This window comes from Cornus florida, unplaced genomic scaffold, assembly GCF_030987335.1.
Source record: "Cornus florida cultivar Cherokee Brave unplaced genomic scaffold, ASM3098733v1 CherokeeBrave_3.0.0_Hap2_Chr06, whole genome shotgun sequence".
NCBI classification, from domain to species: Eukaryota; Viridiplantae; Streptophyta; class Magnoliopsida; order Cornales; family Cornaceae; genus Cornus; species Cornus florida.
In genome coordinates, this window is record NW_026775576.1 from 22,720,598 (window position 1) to 22,748,570 (window position 27,973).

Here is a 27,973-nt window from a genome sequence, read left to right on the forward strand (position 1 = left end):
TATAGCTTACCCACGTTTCCGATACAGATACAACTCGTTCTCCAGGGTTTATATTGTTTGCACGCTGATATCGTATTGTTCCTCGCTCATCGGCTTAGTCCTTGTTCAGGTAACCTTCCTATTCCTTATAGCTAATAAATGTGTATATATGCATGGGTATTTGGATATTGGTAACTAATAATTGAATTCTTCTTGCATATCTACGTCAGAATGGAACCAAATTGATTTACTCATTTTTCGTATACGGGCTCAAAAAATGTGCGCGAGATAGGCAATTCTGATTCTTGAAATGCTGAACCCAACCCCTAATCTGATGTAGGGGTTTATGCTTTTCAGAATCTGAGCTATTCTTCATTGCTGGTTGAATTTGATGCAAATTTAGCTATATGTTAATTTGGTGTCTTGGGTTTCCCCTGTAAAGTTGCCCATTTCACACAATTGAAATTGTGGTCAGTGAGTAACCATTGTAGGGTTGAGTTGGGTGTACGACAGCATGTATAACCAACATAATGACCAAAAAAATAATATTGGAGAGGGTGGAGGTTTGGGGAGGTGAGAATTCCAACTGGGGTGGGGGTTTTAAAATTTCTTCGTCAGGGGTGGAATAAGTTCTCCAAACATATTCGTTCAGGCTTAGGAGCGGGTGAGTTGTGAGATTATTGACTGATACGTGGCGTGGTAGCATGCTCCTTCTGCGTGGTAGCATGTTCCTTCTCGAGAATGTTCAGGATTGCGGTGGATTCTTAGGTTTCAGTCACTGATAATTATGGATAGCGTTAGAACAACTTGGGATGTGCAGATGGTGACACACTTTAATGATTGGGAGTTGGAGGAGGTTGTTGAGTTTTTGGTGGTCCTCCACCATCAAGATGTGGAGTGACTTGGGATGTGCAGATGGTGAAACACTTTAATGTTTGGGAGTTAAAGGAGGATGTTGAATTATTGGTTGTCCTCTACCACCAAGACTTGTGTGGAAGGGGGAGGATGAGCGGATATGGGTTGTGATCATTAATGCAGATTTGCATTCCTTATTCAGGAGTTTGTTGGATATTCAGGAGCTTTTTTTCCCTTGGGAGGTACTTTGGAGGACTAAAGCCCTCCAAGGGTGTCTCTTTTTGGTGAGACCAGTGTTATTAAAGGCTCAAGGTGCACCAAGGCGCTAGACGTCTTTTGGAGCCTAGGCGCGAGGTGCATGGCGATGCGCGCACCGCGCGCCCGAGTGAAGTGACATGGCTTCGTCGTTCGTATCTGCAACTAGGGCTTCGTCGTTCGTATTTGCAACTAGGGTTTCGTCGTTGGTCTCGCAGTCTCACTCTTTTTATGTTTGGCTGATACTTTGACTCTTGGTCTTTCTTATTTGTTTATTATTTTGAACAAAAGTTCTTCTTTCATATGCTTGGGCTTTCTTATTTGGTTATTATGTTTGCCAAAAGTACCCTTTTTGGCTTAAGAAATAGAATAATCATTTAAAAAAAAAACAGTGAGGGGGCGCCTGGCAAATAGGACGAGGCGCAATCAAGGCGCGCCTAGTAAACATCAGTGTGCCTAGGATGACAACATGCGCTAGACCCGCCCCTCTAGCCTAGGCGTGCCTAGGAGGCGCGCCTTTAACGACACTGGGTGGGATAGTTGCCCTTGGAAGGATATTGACGATTGATAATTTGAGGTGGCGGCAGCAAATTTTAGTGAATTGGTGTTTCATGTGCAAAGGGGGTAAGGAGACTGTGGACCTCCTTCTTTTGCACTGTCCCATGGCTAGGGATTAGTGGGAGCTTCTTTTTACTTTGATTGGCATTAATTGGGTTATGCTAGATTCCACGAGAACTCTTATTGAGACTTGGAAGGGTTGTATAGTGCGGAGGCCAGCCCTTGATGCATGGAGAGTTACCCCTCTGTTTGTGGTGGGGTTCGTGGCTCGAGCGCAATTCTTAATTCTGAAGTCTGAATTATTTATTATTTTGGGTTCATTGGTGGTATTGTAAATCTATAGAAAATTTAAGGATATTGTCAATTCTCTGAAAGTATAGTAGGTTCTTTTTTGTGCGGTAGTATTTGGGTTGCACTCCCCTCTTGGGAGTTTTTAAATGGAATCGTACATATCGGGAGAAAAATAAACACATATTGCCACTTAGAAATTGATGATACTTGTTATTTTAGAGGATTGGATTGGCCATGGTCATAATTTACGGGCTTAACACTTTTGGAAAATGTATTGCGTTAGTAATTATAATCTCGTTGGGTGAACCTGTATTTAGGACTAGGGTTTGTCTTCTTTGGTTGAGATGCATGAGAACAAGTTCGTCTCGTGTGTTAAGTTTTGAAAACCTTAGCACAAAAAGAAACAGATTGTTAAAAAAACGCAAATAATTCTTTTGTTCAAGAAAGGAAATACTGCAAGATTGGTTGGTGATAATATGAGGTTGATATTGAGATTATGCATGTTAAGTGAATGCTAAGATATGTTAATGCATCTCAATTCTCTACCCAACTCTATTCAACAAAATCTTGTCCACTCTATTCAGGGTCCGCTATATAGATCTTGTGTTCTTGTTCTCAAATTTTTTTTTTCCCCTAAGATTATTATAAATTCAAATAAGCCATGCGTAACCATGTCTTTTTTTTTTTTTTTTTTTTTTTGCCTCACATACTATTTTGTTTGCCCCTTGACCTTATGCTACTGTTTGGCGCTAGGTGGTACTCATTGGTCTTCAGTAGCTTGTTACTGAACAATCTTAATTAGTGCTCTGTCTCTCTCTCTCTCTCTCATGATAAGTGAACTAGGAGGTGCAGTTGTGCAGCTGTGTATACAGAATGTTCATGAAATAGGATAGGAAACTGTACTCTCATCTCGCTTAAAATTTATCCTAGTGAACTAAAAATCTGTGAGCACAACACATTATATTTAATAGTTCAAATAGTTAACCCAGGCACAAGTCCACAACACATTATATTTAAGAGTTCAAAAAGCAGAATCCACTCCTTCAAAAGCTTTCTTATGTGCAGGAATGGACTGTAACTCTCAGTCTTGTGGTTTTCAGGTAGTACTTTTACTTGTGTTTTTATTTTCATCTTGGTATAAGAACATCTCTACTTTGAGTTAACCAAAAATTGGTTGTGTTTTATCACAGCATTGTTTTTTGTTTAGAAGACATAAAGGTTGTTATATAATTAGTTCTAGCAGAATCTAGATAGAACTTTCTGGAAAGTAACATGTGAAAATATATAGGAGAAAATTCTAGATAGTTGTTTCTAAAAAATAACATATGGAAATTATGTGAAAAAGAAAATGCTAGATTTAGAGTACTGTAGAATGTTCTAGAGAAAATAAGGAGGTGGAAATGGGACTTTTACTACCCCAAGGGGGTTTTCCTTGAAGTGAAGCATGCAAGCCAAGTCTTTCAATATCCAAAGCCTTGTACTTGGAGAGCAAGTGCTCCAATCAATAAAAAAAATTATCTTTCCTTCTATAAAGTGTTCCATCTCTCTTCCTACTACCTAGTTCACAACTATCTAATCAACTCCATCCATTATCCGAACACCTAAACCATCCCACCTAAATTCCAACAAGTGGTATCAGAGCTCTAGGCTGATCTTCTTTGGGCATAGGGCTACATCACCTTAGTCATGGCTACCATTGGATCAATTTTCAACCTTCCATTCCCATCTTTGGTGGAGATAACTATGATAACTGGTCCATAAAGATGAGGACCCTCTTTCAATCTCACGATCTATGGGAGATTGTTGAAGAAGGGCATGAAGTTTTGATGAAGGAGCCACCCTCACCAAAGCTCAAAAAGAAAATAAGCAGAAGGATGCAAGGGCTCTCTTCATCATCTAGCTAGCTGTGACCGATACTATTTTTCCAAGGATAATTGGAGCTACAAGTGCTAAGGAGGCTTCGAACACCCTTAAGGAGGAGTTTCAAGGGAATGCTAAGGTACGGACTATTAAACTTCAATCTCTATGAAGAGAATTAGAGAATAGTAAGATGAAGGATAATGAGTCCTCAAAAGATTACTTCTCCAGAATCATGGAGATAGTAAATCAGATGAGAGCCTATGGTGAGAATATTCCAGATAAAAGAGTTGTAGAGAAAATATTGATAAGTCTTACCGATAAATATGATTCAATAGTTGCAGCTATTAAAGAATCAAAAGATATATCAACTCTGTCAGTCATAGTGTTGATGGGCTCTCTACAAGCACATGAGTCTAGACTGAGTAGGCGTAATGAAGGCTCATTGGAGAGTGCCTTTCAGTCACATGAGTACTCAAAAATTTGGGGATGGTAAAAAATCAAGAGAGAATTTCAAAGGAGGAGAAAAATCTCGAAATGGGGGATATTCAAAAGAAAAAGAAAAAAAGAATAATCCTCCATGCGGCATATGTAAGAAGACAAGTCATCTGGAGAAAGACAGTTGGCATCGTGGAAAGCCACAATGTCAAACTTTTAAGAAGTTCGGGCATGCGGAGAAAGTCTGTCCCTACAAGAACGATCATCAAGCTAACTTCCTAGAGAAGGAGGAGGAACATCTATTCTATGCCTGCCAAGCTGCCTCTGAAGAGCGAAATAATACATAGTACATCGACAGTGGTTGCAACAATCACATGACCAAGGACGATAGCATCTTCTGCAACATCGATGCATCTGTCAAATCAAAAGTTAGAATGGGCAACGGCGCACTGGTGGATACTAAAGGCAAGGGAACTATTGCAATCGAGATGAACAGGTCAAATGATGCAAAATGGATATATCTTACACTCTGGAGGAGATTCCTGCACTATTTATGATTCCAAAAATAAAAATCAAGAAATTGGTCGAGTAAAAATGGAGAGAAATCGGAATTTTCCGATTCAATAGCGCTTCGCAAAAGAGACAGCTATGAAAGCTTAAGTTGATGACACATCGCTATGGTACCGGAGATTTGGCCACTTCAACTTCCATGGACTTAACATCCTGCATCAGAAAAATATGATGAGAGACTTGCCAACTATCAAAGAGAGAGGGGACGTATGTGAAGGCTGCCTACTAGGGAAACAACATCGGCAACCATTCCCATCAAGAAAGGCTTGGAGAGCCAAGAAACATCTCGAGCTAGTCCACACTGATGTTTATGGCCCAATGAGGACACCATCTCTTGATCAAAACAGGTACTTCATCCTCTTCATTGACGACTATACGAGGATGACATGGGTCTACTTCCTAAAAGAAAGATCTGAAGTTATTGGAATTTTCAAAAAAATCAAGTATTTTAACTTATCCAAAAAAAAAAAAAAAAAAAAAAATTCAAGTATTTTGTTGAGAAGCAGAGTGGCCACTACGTCAAGGTACTTAGAAGTGACAGAGGCAAGGAGTATAACTCGAGAATTTAACAAGTTCTAGGAAGATGAAGGTGTAGAGCATCAATTGACTGTTGGGTATAGTCCACAGCAAAACGGCGTGTCAGAAAGGAAGAATAGAGCTGTCATGGAGATGGCCAGCTCAATGCTGATGGGAAAAGGACTCCTGAAGAAGTTTTGGGCTAAAGCAGTATACACTGCAGTCTATCTACTAAACAGATGCCCAACAAAGATTGTCCAAGGCAAGACCCCTATTGAAGCATGGTGTGGTAAGAAACCCTCAGCTATCTCAGAGTTTTTGGTGCGTTTGTTACGTCCATATACCTGTAGAGAAAAGACATAAGCTAGAAGAGAAGACAGAGAGAGGCATATTCATGGGGTACTGCACAAAATCAAAAGGCTATCGAGTTTATAGCCTAAAGACGAAGAAGCTTATCATTAGTCGAGATGTTGAGTTTGACAAGAATGCTGCTTGGAACTGGGAAGCTAAGAAAGTAGAAATGCAAGGCGCTACTGCACCTAATGAGTAGTTGGCAAGGCGAGACTCCGTGGAAGAAGAAGCGGAAGGACGAGAAGCTCCTGAAACTCAAGATCGCGGGGCGATGCTATCACCTTTATTAGTAATAGACGACCCTCCAAGGAAGACAAGGTCAATACAAGAAATATATGAAATATGCAACTTCTCAGCTACGGAACCAGAAAGTTTTGAGGTTGCATCAAAACAAGAAGTATGCGTGAAGGCTATGGAAGAAGAAATACGGATGATACAAAAGAACGAGACATGGAAGTAGGTTAATAAACCTGAAGACAAAGAAATCATTGGAGTTAAATGGATCTACAAAACAAAGCTCAACTCCAAAGGCTCTATATAAAAGCATAAAGCAAGGTTGGTAGCTAAAGGCTACTTACAGCTACCTGGGATCAACTACGCAGAGACATTTGCTCTAGTTACTCAACTAGATACTATAAGAGCTTTAGTCGCTCTCGCAGCTCAGAAGAAGTGGAGCATTTATCAGCTTGATGTGAAATCAGCATTCCTGAACGGAGTACTAAATGAAGAGATCTATGTGGAGCAACCGCTGGGCTTCATCGAAGAAGGAAAAGAAGACAAAGTTCTAAAGTTAAAAAAGCCTTGTACGGGCTTAAGCAAGCTCCTCGAGCCTGGTACAGCAGGATCGATATACTTCATAGATCAGGAGGAGCAAGAGTGATCATACTCTCTACGTTAAGGCCCAAGGTAACACTGATATTCTCATAGTCTCCCTCTACGTTGATGATCTAATTTTCGCGGGGAATAACGAAAAGATGATTCAAGAGTTTAAGGAAGAGATGATGAGTGCATTAGACATGAGTGATTTGGGATTAATGCACTACTTCCTTGGCATGGAGATAAGCCAAGAAAAGTCAGGGATCTTCGAATCTCAAAAGAAGTACACTGAGAATCTACTAAAGAAGTTTGGGATGTATGGTTGTAAGTCAGTTGCTACCCCGTTGATGACAAACGAGAATCTAAAGCAGGAGGATGGATCGAAGAAAGCAGACGCCTCAGCATGTCAAGCATTATGGCTTCGAAGGATACTTGAAGATATGGAGGAACAAGAAGATGAATCTACAAAGATATATTGTGACAACCAGTTGGCTATAGCAATGGCTAAGAACCCAGTATATCACAGTAGAACAAAACATATTGCAATCAAGTATCACTTCCCAAGAGAAGTTGAAGCAAATGGAGATATCGTGCTCAAGTATTGCAACACAAATGAGCATGTGGCAGATATCTTCACAAAAGCGCTGCCATGTGAAAAGTTTCACATACTACGCAGCATGCTTGGATTTTCAGAATAGTGCATCAAGGAGGAGTGTTAAAAAATGATGCACTATTCTAGAAATTTCTAGAAGACAAAGGTTGTTATGTAATTAGTTCTATCAAAATCTAGATAGAACTTTCTGGAAAGTAACGTGAAAAATATATAGGAGAAAATTCTATATAGATGTTTCTAGAAAATAACATACGGAAATAATGTGAAAAAGAAAGTGCTAGATTTAGAGTACTCTAGAGTGTTCTATAGAAAATAAGGAGGTGGAAATGGGACTACAAATACCCCAAGGGGGTTGCCCTTGAAGTGAAGCAAGCAAGCCAAGTCTTCCAATATCCAAAACCTTGTACTTGGAGAGCAAGTGCTCCAATCAATAAAAAAAAATATATCTTTCCTTGTATAAAGTGTTCCATCTCTCTTCCTACTACCTAGTTCACAACTATCCAATCTACTCCATCCATCATCCAAACACCTCAACCATCCCACCTAAATTCCAATAGTTTTAAATACAAATTATATGAACTTTTTTTTTTTTTTCACTTTTATTTATTTTTTAATTATAAATTTGTTTAAGCTTAGATTTGTGCTGCTCACATATTTTCCATTAATCTTTGGTCATTTTCAATGTATTGAAACATGGACTGTTTTACTTTGGCATTAGTTTTCAGTCAACTAAATTGAACTTAGGATATTGTCAAAATCTTTAGAACAATGATATAAAACTCGAATAGTAATTCCTGAAATTTCACCGATTTTGATGTGGCCAAAGACAGGTAGGATTCATTATATGTCTTTTAAGCAAAGTATTCAACATCCTCTCTCACCTCACGTGACTTGGGTGGCTTTCATCTTCAACTGCACAAACTGTATCAAATTCCAAGTTTTAATAGTAGCACACAATGGCGATTTACATTTTCGGGAACTCATGCCAACGAAATCGATATATGCAAACAAAAGAAAGAAAAAAAACAAAAAAACCAATAGGAAAAAAAGAAAGAAAAGGGGTGTGCCCACTGCCCAGTCCCAAAGCGTGTGTTCATATGATGTTGAGTTTCAAATTTTTTATTTAAAAAAGTAGGATAATGTTGGAGAATTTTGAAAATTGTAAGTGTGGATTGCGGCAAACCTTCAGACGCCAAATCAGAACTCATGGAACGAAATCGATAGATCCAAACAAACAAATAAATATATGTGTAATAATGGAATGTTGTTAAGAAGAAATCTAGCCAATACGATGTTGTCGTTTTTTGGAGTCTGATTACGTGAAATATTTTTTAGGAAGATTTAATTATATGGAAACTTCAGTTTCCTGATCTGTGTTTAACTTCCTTATTGGTTTTGTACTCTACAAAAGGCAATTTCTTGTAAGACAAGCTTTTTTGGGTCTATATATATAAACTCTAATCAGATTTTAGGGTGTGAAGAAAAGAGGATTATTGTACGTGTTCTATGATTGATTAATTTGTGCCAACACAATAGATGACCAAATGAGAGAGATTGAGAGAGAATTTTCCATTGTAATTCTTTATCTTTTTCGTAGTGGGATTTGTTTGGTGCGCTCCATGGACGTAGCTCTAAGATTTGGATGAACCATGTATATCTTGTGTTCTTGTGTGTGATTTTTTTTTATTCTTCATGATTGCTTGATTATTTCTTGAACAACCTTGTTTATTTTGCGTTTCTGCCACAACAATCGGTGAGGATCCGGTTGATTGTGCAGAGTAACTCCAACAACTGGTATCAGAAGCTTTGGTTGAAAACCTAAGGCAAAGAAGGTGTGACGAAATTCCGAAAGTCTTTCGATCAGATCTGTCCGTTTGAGTGTGAGTAATGGCATCAGAAGATGAGACATCCACATCTATGATCGAGAAGTTTGATGGCACAAACTTTGGTTTCTGGAAGATGCAAATAGAAGACCTCTTATTTTAGAAAAATCCGTACCACCCTTTGGGAGAGAAGCCAGAGGATACAAAGGATGCAGAATGAGAATTACTATATAGGAAGGTTCTTGGCAACGTTGTCAAAGTCGGTCGCCTTCATCATCAAGAACGAGAAGACGATGAAGTCTCTCATGGCAGCCCTTTCTAGTATGTATGAACAGCCTTCTGCAGCGAATAAGGTGAACTTGATCAAGAAGTTGTTCAACATGAAGATGGTCGAAGGTGGTAAGTTCAACGAACATCTAAATGTGTTCAACGAGATAGTTGGGCAATTAGAGTTTGTTGATATCGACCTCAAAGACGAGGTTTGAGCATTGGAGTGGCACAATTACAGCGATCAGTAGCTTTGTAGGGAAGACCAAGTTGAAGTTTGATGAAGTTGTGAGCATGATTCTGACCGAAGAAATCAAAAGGCAAACAACAGGAAATTCCACCAGTTATTCGGCATTGAATGTTGAAAGCTGAGGCAAGGGTTCAAAATAGAAGAAGGGCAACGGTAATAGAAACAGAGGCAGATCCAAGGTAAGGAATGGAAGGACACAATCTCAAAATTCGAGAAGTTCCACAGATCTCAGTGACGTTGAGTGTTGGAATTGTGGAAAGAATGGACATTACTGCGTTGATTGCAGACTTCCAAAGAAGGGAACCGAAAGAAAAATTGAAGCATGATGCATTGATATGCTCTTTGAAGAGCAAGGCGGAGTAATGAGTTTTAGATTTCAGCGTATCATTTTATGGCACCTCAAGCAAAGAGCTATTTAATAGCTATGAATCGGGTAACCTTGGCAAGGTTCATCTTGGTGATGATCAGCCTTGCAGCGTCGTTGGCAAGGGTGAAGTGCAAATCAAGTTGAATGAGTAAGCTTGGAAGTTGAAGGATGTGAGACACATCCCTGACTCGAAAAAGAATCTGATTTTGGTGGGACAATTGTCAAAGGAAGGTTTTGTTACAATCGGAGACTCGTGGAAAGTTTCCAGAGGCACTATGACCATTGCACGTGGTAGGAAATCTGGCGCACTACACAATTATAGTGCTTGTGGGTCTATAGCAGTTGCAGAAAACAGAGAAGATCACAATCTTTAGCACCAGAGACTAGGTCACATGAGTGAAAGGGCGCTCAAGATTATGCACTCAAAGGGAAAACTATCAGGCATATGGGCAATTGATATTGACTTGTGTGAAAGTTGCGTGATGGGCAAACAGAAGAGGGTCAGTTTCAAGAAGAGTGTCAGAAATCTCAGAAAGGAGAAACTTGAGCTAGTTCACATAGATGTCTGGGGCTAGCCACTGTCTCATCCATTGGCGAAAAATCCTACTTTGTGACTTTCATTGATGATCACACGAGGAAGGTATGGGTTTATTTTTTGAAGCATAAATCTGAGGTATTTGATGTGTTCAAGAAGTGGAAGGCAATGGTGGAGAATGAGACAGGTTTGAAGATCAAGAGGTTGAGGTCAGACAATGGTGGTGAGTATGAAGACGCTGGGTTCAAGAAATTCTATTTTGATAATGGGATCAGATTAGAGAGGATTGTGCAAGGAACCCCATAGCAGAATGGGGTGGCAGAACGGATGAACCAAACATTGACATAGAGAGCCAGAAGAATGCGCATACATTTGGGTCTATCCAAACAATTTTGGGCAGAAGCAGTCAATACAACATCCTACCTAATTAATCGTAGACCATCGGTGCCTTTGGAGCATCGAATACTAAAAGAGGTATGGAGTGGCAAAGAGGTAAATCTTTCATGGTTAAAAGTTTTTGGTTGTATTGTATTATGCGCGTATTAGTGACCATACTAGGGGAAAGCTCGACCCCAAGTCACTAAAATGCATATTAATTGGGTATAGCATAGATGAGGTTTGGTTATTGACTTTGGGATAATCAGAACAAGAAAATTATCAGAAGTAGAGATGTGGTTTTCAACGAGAAGGTGATGTACAAGGTGTCAAGGATAGAGATGCAGCACAGTTAACTAGTCCTGTACAGAATAAGCCTGAGTGTGTTGAGTTGGATAATGAGCCAGACAGTATTGTTGCGGAGCAAACAGATAACTGTTCTTGGGTAGAACTCACAGAGCATAGTTCACTACGGATTCCAACTCCTAAACCTCCACCCAAAGCGTTAATTAGGGAAGAGGATGTTCGTAGGGGGATTACTAATTTTTATTAGGGCCTATTTACAGAGATTGCCTGTTCGAGACCTCAGCTGGATGGTCTTCATTTTGATTCTTTCTCGAAGGCAAATGGTCTTCATTTTGATTCTTTCTCGAAGGCAAATAGGAATGGGCTGGAAATCCCTTTTTTTGAAGAAGAGGTCGTGAAGGCCCTTAGAAGCTGTAATGCGGACAAAGCTACAAGGCCAGATGGCTTTACCATGAGGTTCCTTTTGGAGAGTTGGGCCGTGGTTAGGAACGATGTGATGGGAACGTTCCATGCTTTTTATTCTCAAGGGCGGTTTGAAAAATTCTTGAATGCATTGTTTATTGCACTTATTCCTAAGAAGGCGGGAGCTGCTGATGTGAAGGATTTTAGACCTGTTAGTTTGTTAGGATGCATTTACAAACTAATAGCTAAAGTCCTCGCTTTGAGATTGAGAGAGGTTTTGGATGACATTATTTCGGATTCTAAGAACGCTTTTATAGGTGGGCGACAAATCCTATATTCTACACTTATTGCCAGTGAGTGTGTGGATGATAGGTTGAAGAGTGGTGTCCCAGGAGTTGTGTGTAAACTGGTGTTGAGAAAGCTTATGACCATGTTAATTGGAACTTTTTGTTATATATGTTGGAAAGGATGGGCTTTGGGTAAAAATGGAGGAGATGGATTGAGTTCTGCATTTCTACAGCGAGATTCTTGGTGCTGGTTAATGGGTCTCCGACCGGTTATTTTAGTAGTTCGCGAGGTTTACGACCTCTCTCTTCAATTTTGTTCGTTATTGTTATAGAGGCACTTAGTCGGTTGATGGGGAGGGTAGTGGAGTTGGGGTTCATCAGGGGATTCAGGGTGGGAAGGGAGGATAATCATTTTGTGGAGATTTCTCATTTACTATTCGCAGATGATATGTTGGTCTTCTGCGAGGAAGAGGTGTCCCAGATGAGATATTTGAGGTCTGTGTTGGTGTGTTTTAAGGCAGTTTCGAGATTGAAATTGAATGTGGGAAAGAGTGCTATGATTCCGGTGGGGGAGGTTCACAATTTGGAGGAATTAGCTTATACTCTTGATTGTGTGGGGTTACTTCCTTTCCGATTTTTAATTTAGGCATGCCTTTTGGGGTTTCCACAAAGACTGTGGGTGCTTGGGATTCAGTGGTAGAGAGGGTGGAGAGGAGACTTGCTGGATGGAAGAAGCAGTACTTTATAGAAAGGAGGGAGAGTCACCTTGCTGAAGAGCACTTTATCGAGCATTCCTACTTACTTTTTGTCCTTATTCCAAATTCCGTCAACGGTGGCTGAGTCGATTGAGAGATTGCAGAGGAATTTTTTATGGGGAGTTTTAGGGGATGAATTCAAGTATCATCTTGTTCGTTGGGAGAAGGTTTGCAGGCCATGCAATTTGGAGGAGTAGGGATTAGGAGGTTAGTGCCTTTTAACAGGGCTCTTCTTCGCAAGTGGTTGTGGCGGTTTGGTATTGAGCATCATAGGTTATGGAGGAGAGTTATCTTGTATCAGTTTGGGGAGGGTGGTGTTCAGATACAGTAAGGATTTCGGGAGGGGTGGGCGTGTGGAAAGCCATTCGGAAGGGGTGGAATGAGTTTTCTAAGCATATCAGATTCAGAGTTCTGGATGGTAGAGAGATTCGGTTTTGTGAAGATGTTTGGTGTTGTGATTGTACCTTAGCAGGCCTCTACCCCATACTGTTTAGGATTGTGTTTAACAGACAGGCCTCGGTTGCTGACTGCTATTGTCTTGATAACGGGAGGATGACATGGGACGTGCTGTTTACGAGATCTTTTTAGGATTGGGAGTTGGAGGATGTTTTTGGATTGTTGGAGTTATTGTATAGACAGAAGATTCCTGGAGGAGGTAGGGACTTGATGGTTTGGGTTCCTTCTGCTAAAGCAAGTTTTAGTGTGAGATCCTTTTTTGGATGTCTTAGTGACACGGATGGGATTACGTTTCTGTGGAAGGCTATTTGGCGTTCCAAGGTGTTGCTTAAGGTGGCTTTCTTTGCGTGGACAGCGGTATGAGGCAAAATTTTGACGCTTGACAATTTGAGGAAGAGAAATCGGATTACTGTTAACTGGTGTTGTATGTGTAAGTGTAATGAAGAGACGGTGGATCATCTTCTTTTGCATTGTCCAGTGACGTTGGAGTTTTTTGTTTAACCTCTTCGGAGTTTCATGGGTCATGCCTAGATCAACGAGAGGTCTAATGGATGCCTAGAGAGGGGGAAGAGTGGGACCTCAAGCTCGAAGGTATTGGAGGATTGCGCCTTTGAGTCTATGGTGGTGCCTGTGGAAGGAGCGTAATAGTGAAGGAAAGGAGTCGTCGGTTGCTATGCTTAAGTCCTATGTTATTAGTTATCTTTTTTTTTTTTTTTTTTTTTCTTGATTTCAGGTAGACATTGTTCTTCTTCTGAGGAGACAATTGATTTCCTGACCTCCTTGGGGCCTTAGGGTACCATGCTTTTTGTATTTGGCCTTTTATGAATTATTTACTTATAAAAAATAAAAATAAAAAACCTGCACCCAAAAGGCCCACGTGTGCTTATGTACTGAATCAGTGGTATATGGATTATATGTTGCTCACAGATGATGGTGAACCTGAATGCTATGATGAAGCATGTCAGGTTGAAGATGCTAGCAAGTGGGAGCTTGCAATGGAAGATGAGATGAAGTCCCTTATCTCCAACAAAACATGGGAACTAGCCAAGTTGCCCATGGGGAAGAAAGCTCTTCACAACAAATGGGTGTACATAGTAAAAGAGGAACATGATGGTTCTAAGAGATACAAGGCCAGATTGATGGTCAAGGGCTTTCAGCAAAAGCAGGGCATTGACTACATAGACATTTTTTTCCCCGGTTGTGAAACTGGGTACCATTCACTTAAATCTTAGCATTGTTGCAGCAGTGCACCCTGAGCAGTTAGATGTCAAAACTGCTTTCCTACGTGGTGACCTAGAGGAGGAGATTTATATACAAATTCGTGGATACGGCAGACCTCCTCCGTGTAATACTCTCATGCTAAATTGGATGCAATCCGAACTAAATGTTTCGGACCAATCTTAATATGGTTTGATGAAATTGGATTAGGGTTCAAGTGGCTCGAACCACTTGACCTATGGTTTGAACCCACTTGGGTTGGTTTCAAGTCTAGAGAGGGGGAGAGAAAAAATTGAATTGAACCTCTTGCAAATGGCAACCTAAGGGTATATTTATAGAAATAGAAATGCCTTTTCAGATTGTGTGTGTCTCTTCATCATTGGACACAACCATTTATATGTGTCTTTTCATTATTGGACACAACCATTTATATGTGTCTCTTCATCACTGGACATAACCATTCCATTTGGTTGCAATGGTTTACATGGTGTCTATTCACCACTAGACACATCCATTCCAATAGGTTGCAATGGTTCACATGGTGTCTGTTCACCGCCAGACACATCCATTCCAATATGTTGTAATGGTTCACATGGTGTCTCTTGCTTTTGGGTTGTATCTTTTCATTCCACAACCAACCATTGATCACACCTGTTCAGTCAAAGGCATCTATTGATGACTAATCAAACAATTTTCATTCACAATTTCTAACAATCATGACATAATATTAATGGGTAGTTACACAAGTGATGACGTGACATGTTCATAGTTACGGAATGTGGGTTTGGAGATCCTTAGGTTTAGAGAGATTCCGAAACCAATTTACTCATCGTCGTTTTTGGATAGAGATAAGAAGGAAATTATTATATCAATTTACAATTATGCCCTTTTAAATTTAACATAGAATACAAGGTATATTAACTATTTTAAGACCAATGATATATCTTATAGAAGTTACATTTGTTTTCAAACTAATATTCTCATAAAAAGTATTAACTCTAATATTATCAAAGTCTCCTTAAACATTTTTTTTCCCTTTGGAATGATACAAAATCTACTTTTTAAAGGGTAAAATTAACCCTCCAAATCTTCTTTTTTTCTTCCACAAATTTAGACAAAATACTTGACATTACTTATTTTTCTTTCCTTCCAACTCTCTCAAATCCAAATGGTGGGCTTAAAAGACTGAGGATTGTTTTAAAGTTTAATTTGCAAAGAATTGACGGGTTTTCTTATTTTTTATTTTTTTTATCATCATCAATACTTTCTCTCTAAACATCTTGAATTCACACTTAATAATAAATAAATGTGCCTTGTCACACCCACTATGTTATGATTTTAAACACAATTCAATCAAAACAAAAATGATAATGTGGAAACGAGTAGACCTCTAAGATCAAACGGAAAAGCTCCATCGACAGCCTACAATCGGCGGTCGGATAGCTCCAAACTCTAGGACCAAACGGCTAGTTTCTCAGACCCAAATAGGAAAAACTGCAAGTGCCATCAACATGAATGCCGGCGGCGAAGAGTTCGCCAATGTACTCCATGACGGAGATCTTCTGCGTTGGAAATCAATTGTACGAGAATAAAGTACTCCTCATCGCGCGCGTTAAGAGGATAGAGTTGAGATCTAGTGCTTAATTTGGGCCATCGTGCTTCCTTTAAATCTTTCATTATTGATGACTTTGTTGCAATTGATTGATTTCCTATTTGGATTTCTTGGTTTGGTACTCTGTATATACAAGGGCGGATTCAGAAACTGTTAATAGGGTGGGCTAATATTTTTTTGAGTGAGCTAATACAAAGCATCTCCAATGCAAAATGATATATTTCCATGCCAAATCTACATTTTGAGAGGTGATACAGAGTGTCAAAATGCTATATTTTTGCAATTCTGCTCCAATGTAGCATTTCATCCTAAATGCTATTTTTTGACACAACAACCATTCCATGTTTTGAGAGCCGAGTACTTATTTTTATCCACTTGTTATATTTTGAGTTCGAGAGCCATTTGAGAGCTGATATATTTGATAATACATTTGAGAATCTCAAAATATGAGAGGTCTTTTGAGAGGCCATTGGAGTGCTTTATTTTCATCCACATCCACTTGAGACTCCATTCTTTGAGAGGCCATTGGAGATTGATAAATTTTTTTTTTCAGACGTGTAAAAAATTACTTATAGTAAAAAAAATAATAAAAAAATTTGGAGTGGGCTTGAGCCCACCTAAACATACACAACGATCCACCCTTACATAGTTATATATATATATATATATATATATATATATATATATATATATCAAATACTAATAGGTAGAAAATTAGGAATATATAAATTACTTTCTTATTAGGGTTTCTTGGTTTTGTACTTTTCGATTTGCTCCTAGCAATCTATACCAGAATCATATTTTTAACTGTAATTATGAAACATCATTAAAAGAAACAATTAAATAAATGGTTGGGTCACTATCCGAAGGGAGTTGAAAAAATAGAGAGCCGACCAAAGATTTAAGTTAAAATAAATTATTAATAAATGATTGAATTGGTTACTCTACTTCTATTCATAAATAATATATTAGTTTACTCAAATATCTCACATTTTTATATTTATAAAAAAATGTCAAATTTCTCTCTCTCTGAGGGTTTTTATAGCTTGCAATCTCAGGTTTTTGGATTCGTTTGCTCTCTCTCTAGTTGTTCGGATCTCGACCTGCGTTTTGCTTGCAATGGATAGTCGGAAGAGAGTTGGGCCAGACGCTGCCTTCAACCCAGATAGGGGTGTTAAGAAATTGAAGCAAGGTTCGTTTCTCTGTTACTTCGATGTAATTTTTTTGGGTATATGTATATGTATATGTATCTGTTCATGCATGTATTTTTTGGTGTGATGTTGCCTTTTCTCTGTTCGATTTCCTGTTAATAGTTAATAGATGGTGTTATATGTCTTGATACGACTGTCCGTGTTGATTCTAGGTTGTGTTGTTTTCATGTTTATTTTTGTTAGAATATATGTTAGAATACTGGTTGTATACTTGTCTCAAGGCCTCACAAGTTGTAGAATCAATCCTCACATGTATATTTTTCGTTTGTTGCTGCCACCTCCTTAGCTTTCTTCTTTTATTATGGCTATAAATAGCCTCTTGCAGTTGTAACAATAGATTCAAGATGCATATCAGTAATATATCAGTTTACATTATATTTCATATATACAAGCTTGCTCTTTTTTTATTTTTTATTTTTATTTTTTATTTTTCATAATTGGGTTATGTATAATAAAAAAAAAATGTACATACAGGTGCACAGAGGGCATACCCCCAGAATTTTACTGGAAAGAACAATTTCTAAAAGAAAATCAATTCCAATAAAGAAAAGAAAAACAATAAAGTGTTAATTAAAGAATGTCTCTAAGTGAGACATTATACACATCTAAGACTTCAAATAGAATTTGTCTAGCCACCTCAGAAGTGGAATAGAGCTGTGACCATGCAATCTTTGGTTTCTTTCTTTTCAAATACTCCAACAGCCAGCAACAAGTATGGTATGGAATAATTTACTGGTCTGCTGTAAAAACCACATCAGCATACCATCCATTGTATAAATTGAGTTAAGATCCAGTCCCCATCCAATAGTATCCTTCAACCAGCCCCAAAAATTCCTAGCAAATGGACACTGAACAAACAGATGGTCCCTGGTATCAATCTGTTGTAAACAATTTGAGCAGCGTGGAGCCAACAACACTTTCCTCTTTTGCAAATTGTACATTGTAGGCAATCTGTCTTGAAATAGAAAGACTCCATGCATTGACCATCGAGGTCTTGCTTTCCCCAGCATACTTTGGACCGCATAACCTCAGTACATATAGTTCTACAACCTTGCCAAGCTTTTTTGAAAGCAAAGGCACCACCATCCCAAAGTAATCTATCTGGTCTAGCATGGATAGGTAGGAGTTGCAAGTAGTCTTTAATAGGCCTGAAGATTTCATCCTGCAAAAGAGCAAAGTTCCATCCTCCGTCTATTATTAAACTGGACAAAAGAGAAGACCATGAGAACCCCAGCCTTCTAACCAATCTAGGTCCGAATTTCTGTAGTAATGTTTCCCCCTCACACCAAAGGTCTGTCAAAACCTTGAAAAGTTGCCCAGATCCAATTGAAAATTGAATGTTCTTCAGCATTATATCTCTAATATTAAGCAAGTTTTTCCACAGAAATGAATGAGAAGACTTTGGAACTGCTTCCAATATGTAGATCTAGTTGCATACCTGTTTTGAAACCAAGGGACCCATAGTCTATCTTTACTCAGCAAGAAATCCCAAGCCAAAACACAGTGGGAGGCAACGTGAAGATCCTTCAATTTTCTGATACCCAAGCCTCCCTCAATTTTTGATCTACACATCATATCCCAGCTTAGAAGGTGAATTTTCTTCAAATTATCTCTACTACCCCATATGTAGTCTCTGCACATCTTCTGAATTTGATTGATGATAGCAATAGGCAAGTGGAAGACACTGTACCAGTACAAACAGATAGGTGTGATAACAATTTTAATCAATTTTGTCTTGCCTGCAATTGACAACAACCTGGTGCTCCAGTCCTTAAGCTTCTGAGAAATTTTGTCAATAAGAACATTGCAGTGAGGTCTCTTTAAACCAGTTGAACACAGTGGTATCCCCAAATATTTTAAAGGAAGCTGTTCCTCTTTGCATTGTAGCAGGTTCAGAATTGCTCTTCTTCTTCTTCCGATAGTTTTAGAGAATATCACACTACTCTTTGGATAGCTGATATTAAGGCCTGATGCATCTCCAAAATGTTTAAAAATTTCTTGAAGGATTCTGGCATTAGAGATTGATGCTTTACAGGATATTAAGAGGTCATCTGCAAAAAAGGTATGACAACAATTGGAATTTGCTTTATGGGTAGTATTAGACAGAACAAGTCTCCCATTTAAAACTTCAATGTTAATAAGTTGTGTGAGTTGATCAGCTACCAGAGTAAACAGAAGAGGGGAGAGGGGGCAACCCTGCCTTAATCCCTTCGAGGGTTGAATAAAACCTGTGGGTGAACCATTTAATAAAACAGAATATCTTGTGGAGCTCAAAAGACTTGTAATCCATTTCACCCAATTAGAACTAAAACCAGAATTTTCCAATATCTTCGGAAGAAAATTCCAAGAACCGAGTCAAATGCCTTAGAAATATCAGCTTTCAAAGCCATGATTGGATTCTTAGAACTAAATTCACTCACCATTTCATACCCCATTATAATTGCCTCCTGAATTTTCCTGCTTTTAATGAAGGCACTTTGCTCCAGTCCTACTAGACTAGGAATTACCAAAGATAGTCTTGAAGCAAGAATTTTTGAAATGATTTTATAAGTGAGATTGCACAAGGCAATTGGCCTGAAATCCTTAGGTTTAACAGCAGAACTAGTTTTAGGAATTAAGGTGAGGAAAGAACTACTCACCCCAATAGGAAGAGAACCTTCAATAAAAAAATGCTGAACTGCTGCACATACCTCAGGTTGAACAATAGACCAGAAGGATTGATAAAACCTAGCTGGAATTCCATCCTGACCAGGGGCTTTATCTGGTTTAAAATTCATCACAGCAGCTTTAATCTCTTCATTTGTAATAGGGGAATGCAGGATTAACGTATCTTCTAAAGATAGAACATGCCTAGGAAGAACTTCAAAGGTAGTTTCAACTGTATTCTCCTGAAAAAGACCTTGATAATAATCAACAAAAGCCTTTTTAATTTCTTCTGTGTCATTTGTAACGTGTCCAATTTCATTTTCTGCAGAAGTAATTGCATTAAACTGATTGTGCTACTTCATCTTTGAGTAAAAGTAAGCTGTACATCTGTCAGTGTCCTTGAGCCAAAGAATTCTGGACTTTTGAGCATATAATATCTCCTGTGAAGACAGTGCATCCTGATAAACTTCCTTCATTTGTAGGATTATTCAGAAGTTCAATCTGTAGTTCCTCCAAAGCTTGTTTTGAACCTGAAACCCTCTCTTCAATATCTCCAAATGAATTCTTATTCCAAGTTTTGACAGCCACTTTAACATTTTTGAGTTTTTTTCAGAAGTATATGAATTGGAGTACCAACTACTGGTTCATCCCAGGCTTTCTTAATTACCTCAGAAATATCGTCATGCAGACACCATACTTTGAGCATTTTGAAGGGCTTTGGACCACTTGCAAATTGCCTAAAAATGTTTATAACAACTCCATAATGGTCTGAAGATGATGAAGCAAAATAAGTAATTGTAGTACCTATAAACAATTGTAGCCAAGCATCATTTATGAATACCCTATCAAGCTTTGCCAAAATCCTTTCGTCTCTGCCTTGTCTATTACACCATGTCCAATCTCCATTGGTAGCAAAGAGTTTTGTCAAGCCAGTATGCTGCAAACAATCATTAAATTCATCAAGAAGCTTTTGGGGGACTCTTCGACCTCCTTGCTTATCTGAGTGAAACCTGGTGGCATTCCAGTCCCCAGCAACCAGCCATGGTCCATTAACAATTGAGGAATGTGTATTCAATTGGTCCCATAGTCTTCTTCTTCCAGCAACTGAATTAGAGGAATACACAGCAATACAATAAACCACCTCACCAGTTTGAATAATATTCACCTTAAGAAGCAGGCACTGATCCATCTCATTCACCACAGTGACATTAAACAGCAATGGATCCCAACCAATCCATTATCGACCCAATTCATGAGAATTATAGTTATGAGTCCACCTCCATCTCCTATTAATTTTCTTTGAAATAATATCAAACTTAGATAATGTAACCCTTGTTTCTTGTAAACAGACAAAATGAGTCATTGGATTTGATCCACTGACGAATCTCTTTTTTCTTCTGGGCTTATTCAATCCCCTCACATTCCAAGATGTGATCATTGAGAGGGGGGAAGTAAGGGCGCACCCCCCTTGACTTCTAGTCACTCTTTGTGTAGCCAACAAACCTATATTTTTCTTCTTAGCATTGATCTTTTCTGTTGTATTGGAAGAGATGGCAGGTGTAACTTTAGTAGTATCCTTTTTGATACTAGTATAATCACTTGCAGCCTTTGCAGGAACCCCAATGGATATTACTTGTGAACTTGAATCATTTTTACAGTTAATCCCACCTTGTGAACCCACCACATCAGACCTATCTTTTTTGTACTTGGACCTTTTTGATTTACAGAACCATCTTTCACTGCATTTGTACTTCCCACTTGAGCTGTCTCTATCTGTAGTCCTTATTGGGTGTCACCACTGCTTCTTCTAATTGGAGGATCTCCCCCTCTTCTTCTGAAATAACCACCACTATCTTCTTTCTGAAAGTTTTAGTTGAAGAATTACAAGCTTTCTCTTCACATGGTATCAGAGACACGGCCGGGCATAAGCCTCATCTCCGGTGGCAGTCCAAGGTCCTCAATCAAACCCACACTACCGCTTAGCCACCACCCCACATCAAGGCGTCAATCAACATGAGTGGTTTTCAAACCTTTGTCTCTTTTTTCATTTTCTCTTCATAACACCACTAGAATCATCCCCAAAGGGTATTCCACACGCTCCCATGCACCACCAGAAGCGAGTGCAAAAATTCTCGCCGCCACATGCGCCATATCGTCAATGCCACGCGCAGCCACACGCTGACAACTGTAACTCGCGTTAATTCCATGTGCCTCACGCGGCTTCAGTCACCTTCTTCCTCTAGATCGCATGCCTAACACGCGCTCGGCGATTTTGCACGTGCCAACTCAACTCTGGCGAGATCCACAACAAACTGTCCTCACCGTTCAAACCTTGGCCTTCGGAATCCCCGACGTTGTCTCACCTCAACGCCGATGACACTAACTAACGTGCCAGCTACTGTTCTATACACGCGTGGGTGGAACATCCACTTGCCGGACACATCACCATCTTCATCAACAGCGCACAAAACAAAGACCACACCTGTGAACAGAGTCCCACTGGTGGACAACTTCACTGCAACCCATTTCTTATCAAGCTCACCATCACTGGTTTGTAATCTCACTATCGTCACCATTGGAAAATTTGTCCACGCCGGTAAATTCATTATTGCTGGAAAATTGAACCAAACTCATCGACGTCTTCCAAGTTCATCATCACCGCAGGCCTCGTTATGAAGAAAGACCCATTTCTATGCTGCCGTAACACAGTCCATTCATTGGGAGCTCACTGTAACTGCCAATCCTACTGCCGCTGTAGTCACCTCACCGTCGTCATCCATTGTGCTCACCGGGCAGTAGCTCGTCAACTCAGATGGTTGCCGTTACAGCCAGCCCCGGGGGTGAATCTACACCAAACATAATCGCCGAGCCAATCTCTGGTCACCAGCCTCTGTGTAGTCCTTGCTAACTATCGTCCCTTCTCATCAGTTGACGGCAACGGCACCGCCTCCTATATTTTCCATTATCATACGGCTTTCCTCATTATCACCTTTTTCTTGTAGCACAGACCTACTACTAAGGTGGAAATAGATTAGAAACAAATATTTGGAGCAAGGATTCTTAACTCATTCTTTTGTTTCATTACTTTAATCATTTATTTATTTATTTATTTTTTTTGATTTTTGATAATTACTTTAATCATGTATTGGAAGGAGATAGGAGAGAGCAAGTAAGCGTGCAAATCTTTTATTCATCAGTCAAAAGTGCTGGCAGCCCACGTCTGCCAACTAAAAAAGAAATTCACAACTCACGTGGACAGTGGCTACACACTTTTGACTCTGTTCCCTCTTCGGTCAGCCTTGGCCTGACCCATGGTTTGTCTTTGGCCCATTCAAGAATTGTTGCAACCCAGTTTTGGGATTATCAATGGATCCACTCAAAATCATCCGCCATCCACATGGGTTGGCCCACTCCACAGTTATGAAAGTCCATATTTGGCAATTAACCCAAGTATGGATCAACTCCATACCATCATTGCCCTCTTAGTCTAAAGTCTTCTTCCAGTGAAGACCAACGAGAAGCCTTGTTGTCTAAAGTCTTCCTCCAGCAAAGACCAATGGGAAGACTCGTTTTCTAAAGTCTTCCATTGCGGGATTTCTCATTCAACAGTGCCAACAACGTTAAGTCGCCTACTCGGTCATCAACAACTCAAATCTTCACATCAGATGAATCCGCTAACATGCACTGTCAAGCGCATCATAATTCGCCTATGCACCTAAAGTGTTAATCCCACTCTTCCACGCGCAACAACAGTAATCCCGCCCTTAGCGTCGGGTCTTCATAGTTTCATCACCACGTCACCACACGCCATTTGTGGTCATAGTGCGCCTTAAGTGGTAATCCCACTCTTTTCAAGTGCTCCCAAGCAACTCAACGTATCGGTTCTTCACAACTCCGATACCGCATCACCACGTTCCATCAGTGGTCTTCATGCACTTCACGCGCCTTATCTTGCACTTTACATGCAAGATCATCACAATTTCGATTGTGTCAGATCCTCATGGATCCGCTTCTCCTCTTCCGCTCCACTTTATTTTCCTCTCCAAACTCAAGTTGATTGCATATCACTCTCCTCGAGTTTGAGGGGGACTGTTAGAATATATGTTAGAATACAGGCTATTCTACAGCTGTATTATTCTCCCACTTGTCTCAAGGCCTCACATGGCCTCACAAGTTGTAGAATCAGTCCCCACATGTATATGTGTTCCTTTGTTGCTGGCACCATCATTAGCAGATTAGCTTTCTTCTTTTGCTATGGCTATAAATAGACTCTTGTAATACACATCAATAATATATCAGTTTATATTATATTTCATATATACAAGCTTTCTCTTCACAATTTTGTTCAGGGATTTGTACCTGGAATACCTTTTATTTTGTTTAGGCAAAATTTTTTTATTGCATATAATATAACAAATTTTGAGAAGGAATTATTGTATTTATGAGTTATAACACGTTATTGGTTTTACTTATTCTCATATATTGCTTAAAATTATATCATGCTAAACTTTCACTGGTTTTTGTCAATGACTCAAATTTTAGGCCAATTTTGACTCTGCAGCACCCTTTATTATTGTGTTATAACTTTTCTTTCTAACACACGATGATTGAAGTTTCTAAACATGCTTGTGAGCCTATCCAAGGTCAAATCAAGGAGTGCATAAAAAACTTTTCCATAGAGGAGGGACACTTTGTGGTATGCCGGTGACGAAAAAGCCTGGGCGCAACAGAGATGATTTTTAAAATAGTTAATCTAACTAATGCATGTGGTATTCTGAAATTGAGAACTTGTTTGTCAAAATTGGATAGAAATGCCAAATTTGGGACGGCCAACGGTCCTTTTTTAAAACCATTTGAGTGAATTTGAACTCCATCCTCTACCTGGGGAAGACTGCCGATCCAAGTAATTACCCAAGTGATTTGCTATGAAGTGCCTCTTGCAGACTTTCTATTGTCATTTGTGGATGCTATTTAATTTTGTTCAAAAAAAATATTTTCAATCCATGTAGAATTGGTTGATGGATTTCTATCATCCCTCGTACAAGTACTCAGGTCATTGTACTTTTTGACCACAGGAATATGTGAATATGTGAATCTCCTCTGCTTAATGAATTTCACTCCATCAAATCTTCACCATCACAAGATCTTGTGTTCTAACCAAGACTCAACGTGAGGAACCTAGGTCTATTTATTATTTGGCTTCCATTGGGTGTCGGATCAAATTTAACTGCCATTTGATGGTTTGGTTTTGGAATTGGTGGTTTTTGATTCTATTTGTGGAAGGTTTGTTTATGGGTTTTGAGAGAAAATTGTTTGGCAACACTGCATCTGATCAAAACTTCAAGGTATATCAATCAAACTCTTCCGGAACCATCAATCGGTGCTGCATTGTATGTTGATTTATAACTTTTCGAGGCTAATTTTCTTGAAATGGGTGATTAGTTCTCATTATTAAGCAAAGCTAGTTAAGATAATTCAGTGACTGAAGTCACGAGGTAGGAGTAGTGAGCTTTTGCCTACGTATCTCGATTGTGATGAGAATGAGGTCAAACATAGTTCGGACCGATGTTTCGAGAGGAGAACGTGAGTGTTTGTTGAATCTATGTTTTTGAAAGTGGGGCGACCGAACCTAGAGTTGCTTAGGTTGCCTACATATCCCAAAAACGTCATGGGAGTTCATGTTTGGTTGAATTCTCTAGAGTCATCTTTAGGCTCGTAAGTCCATATTGTAGGTTTGCAATTCAGTTGAACTACATTTGACTTGAATCTTCTTGTTCGAGCCCACCACATAGAAGCGGGATTCAATGATGTGCCCGACTGCCCCAGTAGACAAGACACCATCCTGCCCTATGTGATTTTCACTTTTCTGTAGTCATAGGCGTCTATAGGATATCTAGTAGATCTATATAAGACCTTTTTTCTTTCTTTTTATCTCTCTGTCTCTTTCGTCACTGTTTTGGCCGATTTTGGGCATTAATTTGACCAGAATCAGGCCCTAGCACTGCACGCACGCGGTCTGTTAGCCGTAGATGCATCGCGGCTGAGTGAGCCGCGCTCGTCACACGCGTTTGAATGACTTAATTTGTGGAAAATTGGGCTTTCCTAGTTTGGATGACCTAACTGATATGGAAGCTAGAACTTAAATGGTAACGTACTTGATTTGAGTGACCTAGGTGTAACGATAGGGTGAACGGGAGCGCTGGCAAAATTACAATCTTATTCTTTAGAGATGGGTAAAATTACAATTTTACCGCATGGGCAACCTTTTTCATTTTTAGCAACTCATCGTTGCCAAACAAAGAGGGGCAACTCTAGACACCCCAATTTTTGGAGACCATTTGACCCCTCTGCTGAGCCTATGGAGTTTCTGTTTCTGCCCAAATTTCTCCCCAGCCCAGCAGCCACTCAAATGGCCACCCATTCGCTATAAGAAAACACATAAAGAACATTCATAATCGAAAATCCATGCATCAACAAACAATTCATACTTGTGATTATTGTTATATATGACCATTAAAACCATGGTATAAGTGTATCAATGAAATTCGGAAGAGAACTCAAGATAAGAGTAATTTTATCCTCTTCAATTTTTAATCAAGGGGTGAACATAATGCGTTTTAATTAGTATATACAATAAATGGGATGTACTAATTGTTTACTATCCAAAATCATCTGTGAAAAGAATATAAATTAATCAGCGTGTAGATCAGGCACAGCAGAGTAAATATCCATCGTTGTACATTATTTAGGGTTCGATCAAAGTCTCCCCACCCGGTAGAAATGCAACATATCCCGGTTCTTGGTACGTGTGGGAATCAGGTCATTGAACATTTAGGACATACAACTACCACTTGACATCTAGTTAGGAAAAGCAGTAGTAAAATACATCTCATATATTTATATATAATGACTTGGGCCTATAAATCATTATTCTTAGAATTTTTCACGTTGCTTGAACATTTTGCTGGCATTTTCATCTGAAATAATAACAGAAGGCATGGGACCGTGGTACTAGAGTTTGTAAAATCAAAACCCAAGAAACCATTTACAGGTTGTGTGATTCTTCGAGTAGCTCATAATTCTAAATTTTCGCCTTTACTGGTAAAAAGTAATTATTATGCGTTTATTATATTCTTAAAAGTTTCTAAATCAAAAGTTTAGAAAATTCTAACTGGAAGAAGAAAATAAAGTTTTGTTTTGTAACAGCATTGGAGTCCTCATCAACTGGTAAGGGAAGCAAAATGGAACAGGTTACAAAATTTGTCAGGTTCAAATCTTCACCCATCTATTGTAAACTTTTTAAATTGCATCTTGTCACTCGGTTATGTCTAGGGTTTATTTATTTTAATTTTTTAGTTGAGATGAAACAATCCTCTGCAATGCTGGTGCCGCGTACCAATGCAAGTTAATGAGATGGTTTTGGGGTTTTTTTTATGCTTAGGATCACAATATCTTTTCAGTCTTCAAGTGCAATCTAATCTTGTGGGGGTTCATGCTTTGTTTTGCAGCACTGCGGAGATGATAAAGCTGGGACCAAATCAAGCTACAATGTATGTGGCATCCCCACCATCCATCCCGGATGACTCTTATCAACCTGCTTTTAAAACCCGTCTGTGCATCGATTATAATACTGCTAAAGGCTGCAAATTTGGAGAAAATTGCCATTTTGCCCATGGCATTTGCGAATTTGGAAAGCCTTTTTCTCTAACCTTTGGTAAAAGTCACGGTGCCATGGCTTCAGGACGTTTTGCTGGTAGGATGAGGCTACCTTACTCACGTCCTCCCTTGTCCATTAACAAGGACCCAATCACTGCCCAAATTAGTGTAGATGCTTCCCTTGCTGGAGCCATCTACGGGCATGATGATTTGAAAACTATGCTGGGTGGTTTACAAGTTAAAATATTCATCCGAGAGCACAAGTCAGGTCCTAATCTCAAGAACATTGAGCTTCAGGGCAAGTTTCAACAGCTGAAGACTGCGAGTTCTCTGGTAATACAGCAGATCGAACGTATACGCATTGAGTTTCAGGGCAAGTTTCAACAGCTCAAGATAGCGAGTTCTCCGGTAATAGAGCAGATCGAACGTACACGTGGATCTCCCAACTACAAAATTTAACTGTCAGGGGAACGGTATTTATGGTATTTGAATTACTACTATTTTCTGGTTTGCTTGTGTTATTTCTCAGACTTTGATATCTCGGATTGTAGTTTCCTTTTTTCTTTTTTCCCCCTATTGTCAATGTGTTTTGTGCTTGTGTGTTCTGCTTTAAATGGATGCTGACTGTTGTAGATTAATATGACCCATGAAAACATGCTGCACTTGTTGAAATTTAAAGCCATGTGCTATTCCCTGCTTCTGTGTATG

The 27,973-nt window shown here is 39.2% G+C and overlaps 1 protein-coding gene across 1 annotated transcript; it reads left to right on the plus strand.

Moving 5' to 3' along the window:
* On the plus strand, positions 1-27,971 carry LOC132311185 (zinc finger CCCH domain-containing protein 31-like). The gene is made up of 4 exons (XM_059808969.1): positions 1-109; positions 16,798-16,944; positions 26,816-26,876; positions 27,118-27,971. Exons 2-4 carry the CDS (start codon positions 16,872-16,874, stop codon positions 27,722-27,724), a joined length of 741 nt encoding a protein of 246 aa, XP_059664952.1. The 5' UTR covers positions 1-109; positions 16,798-16,871; the 3' UTR covers positions 27,725-27,971.
* The last annotated feature ends 2 nt before the right edge of the window (positions 27,972-27,973 follow it).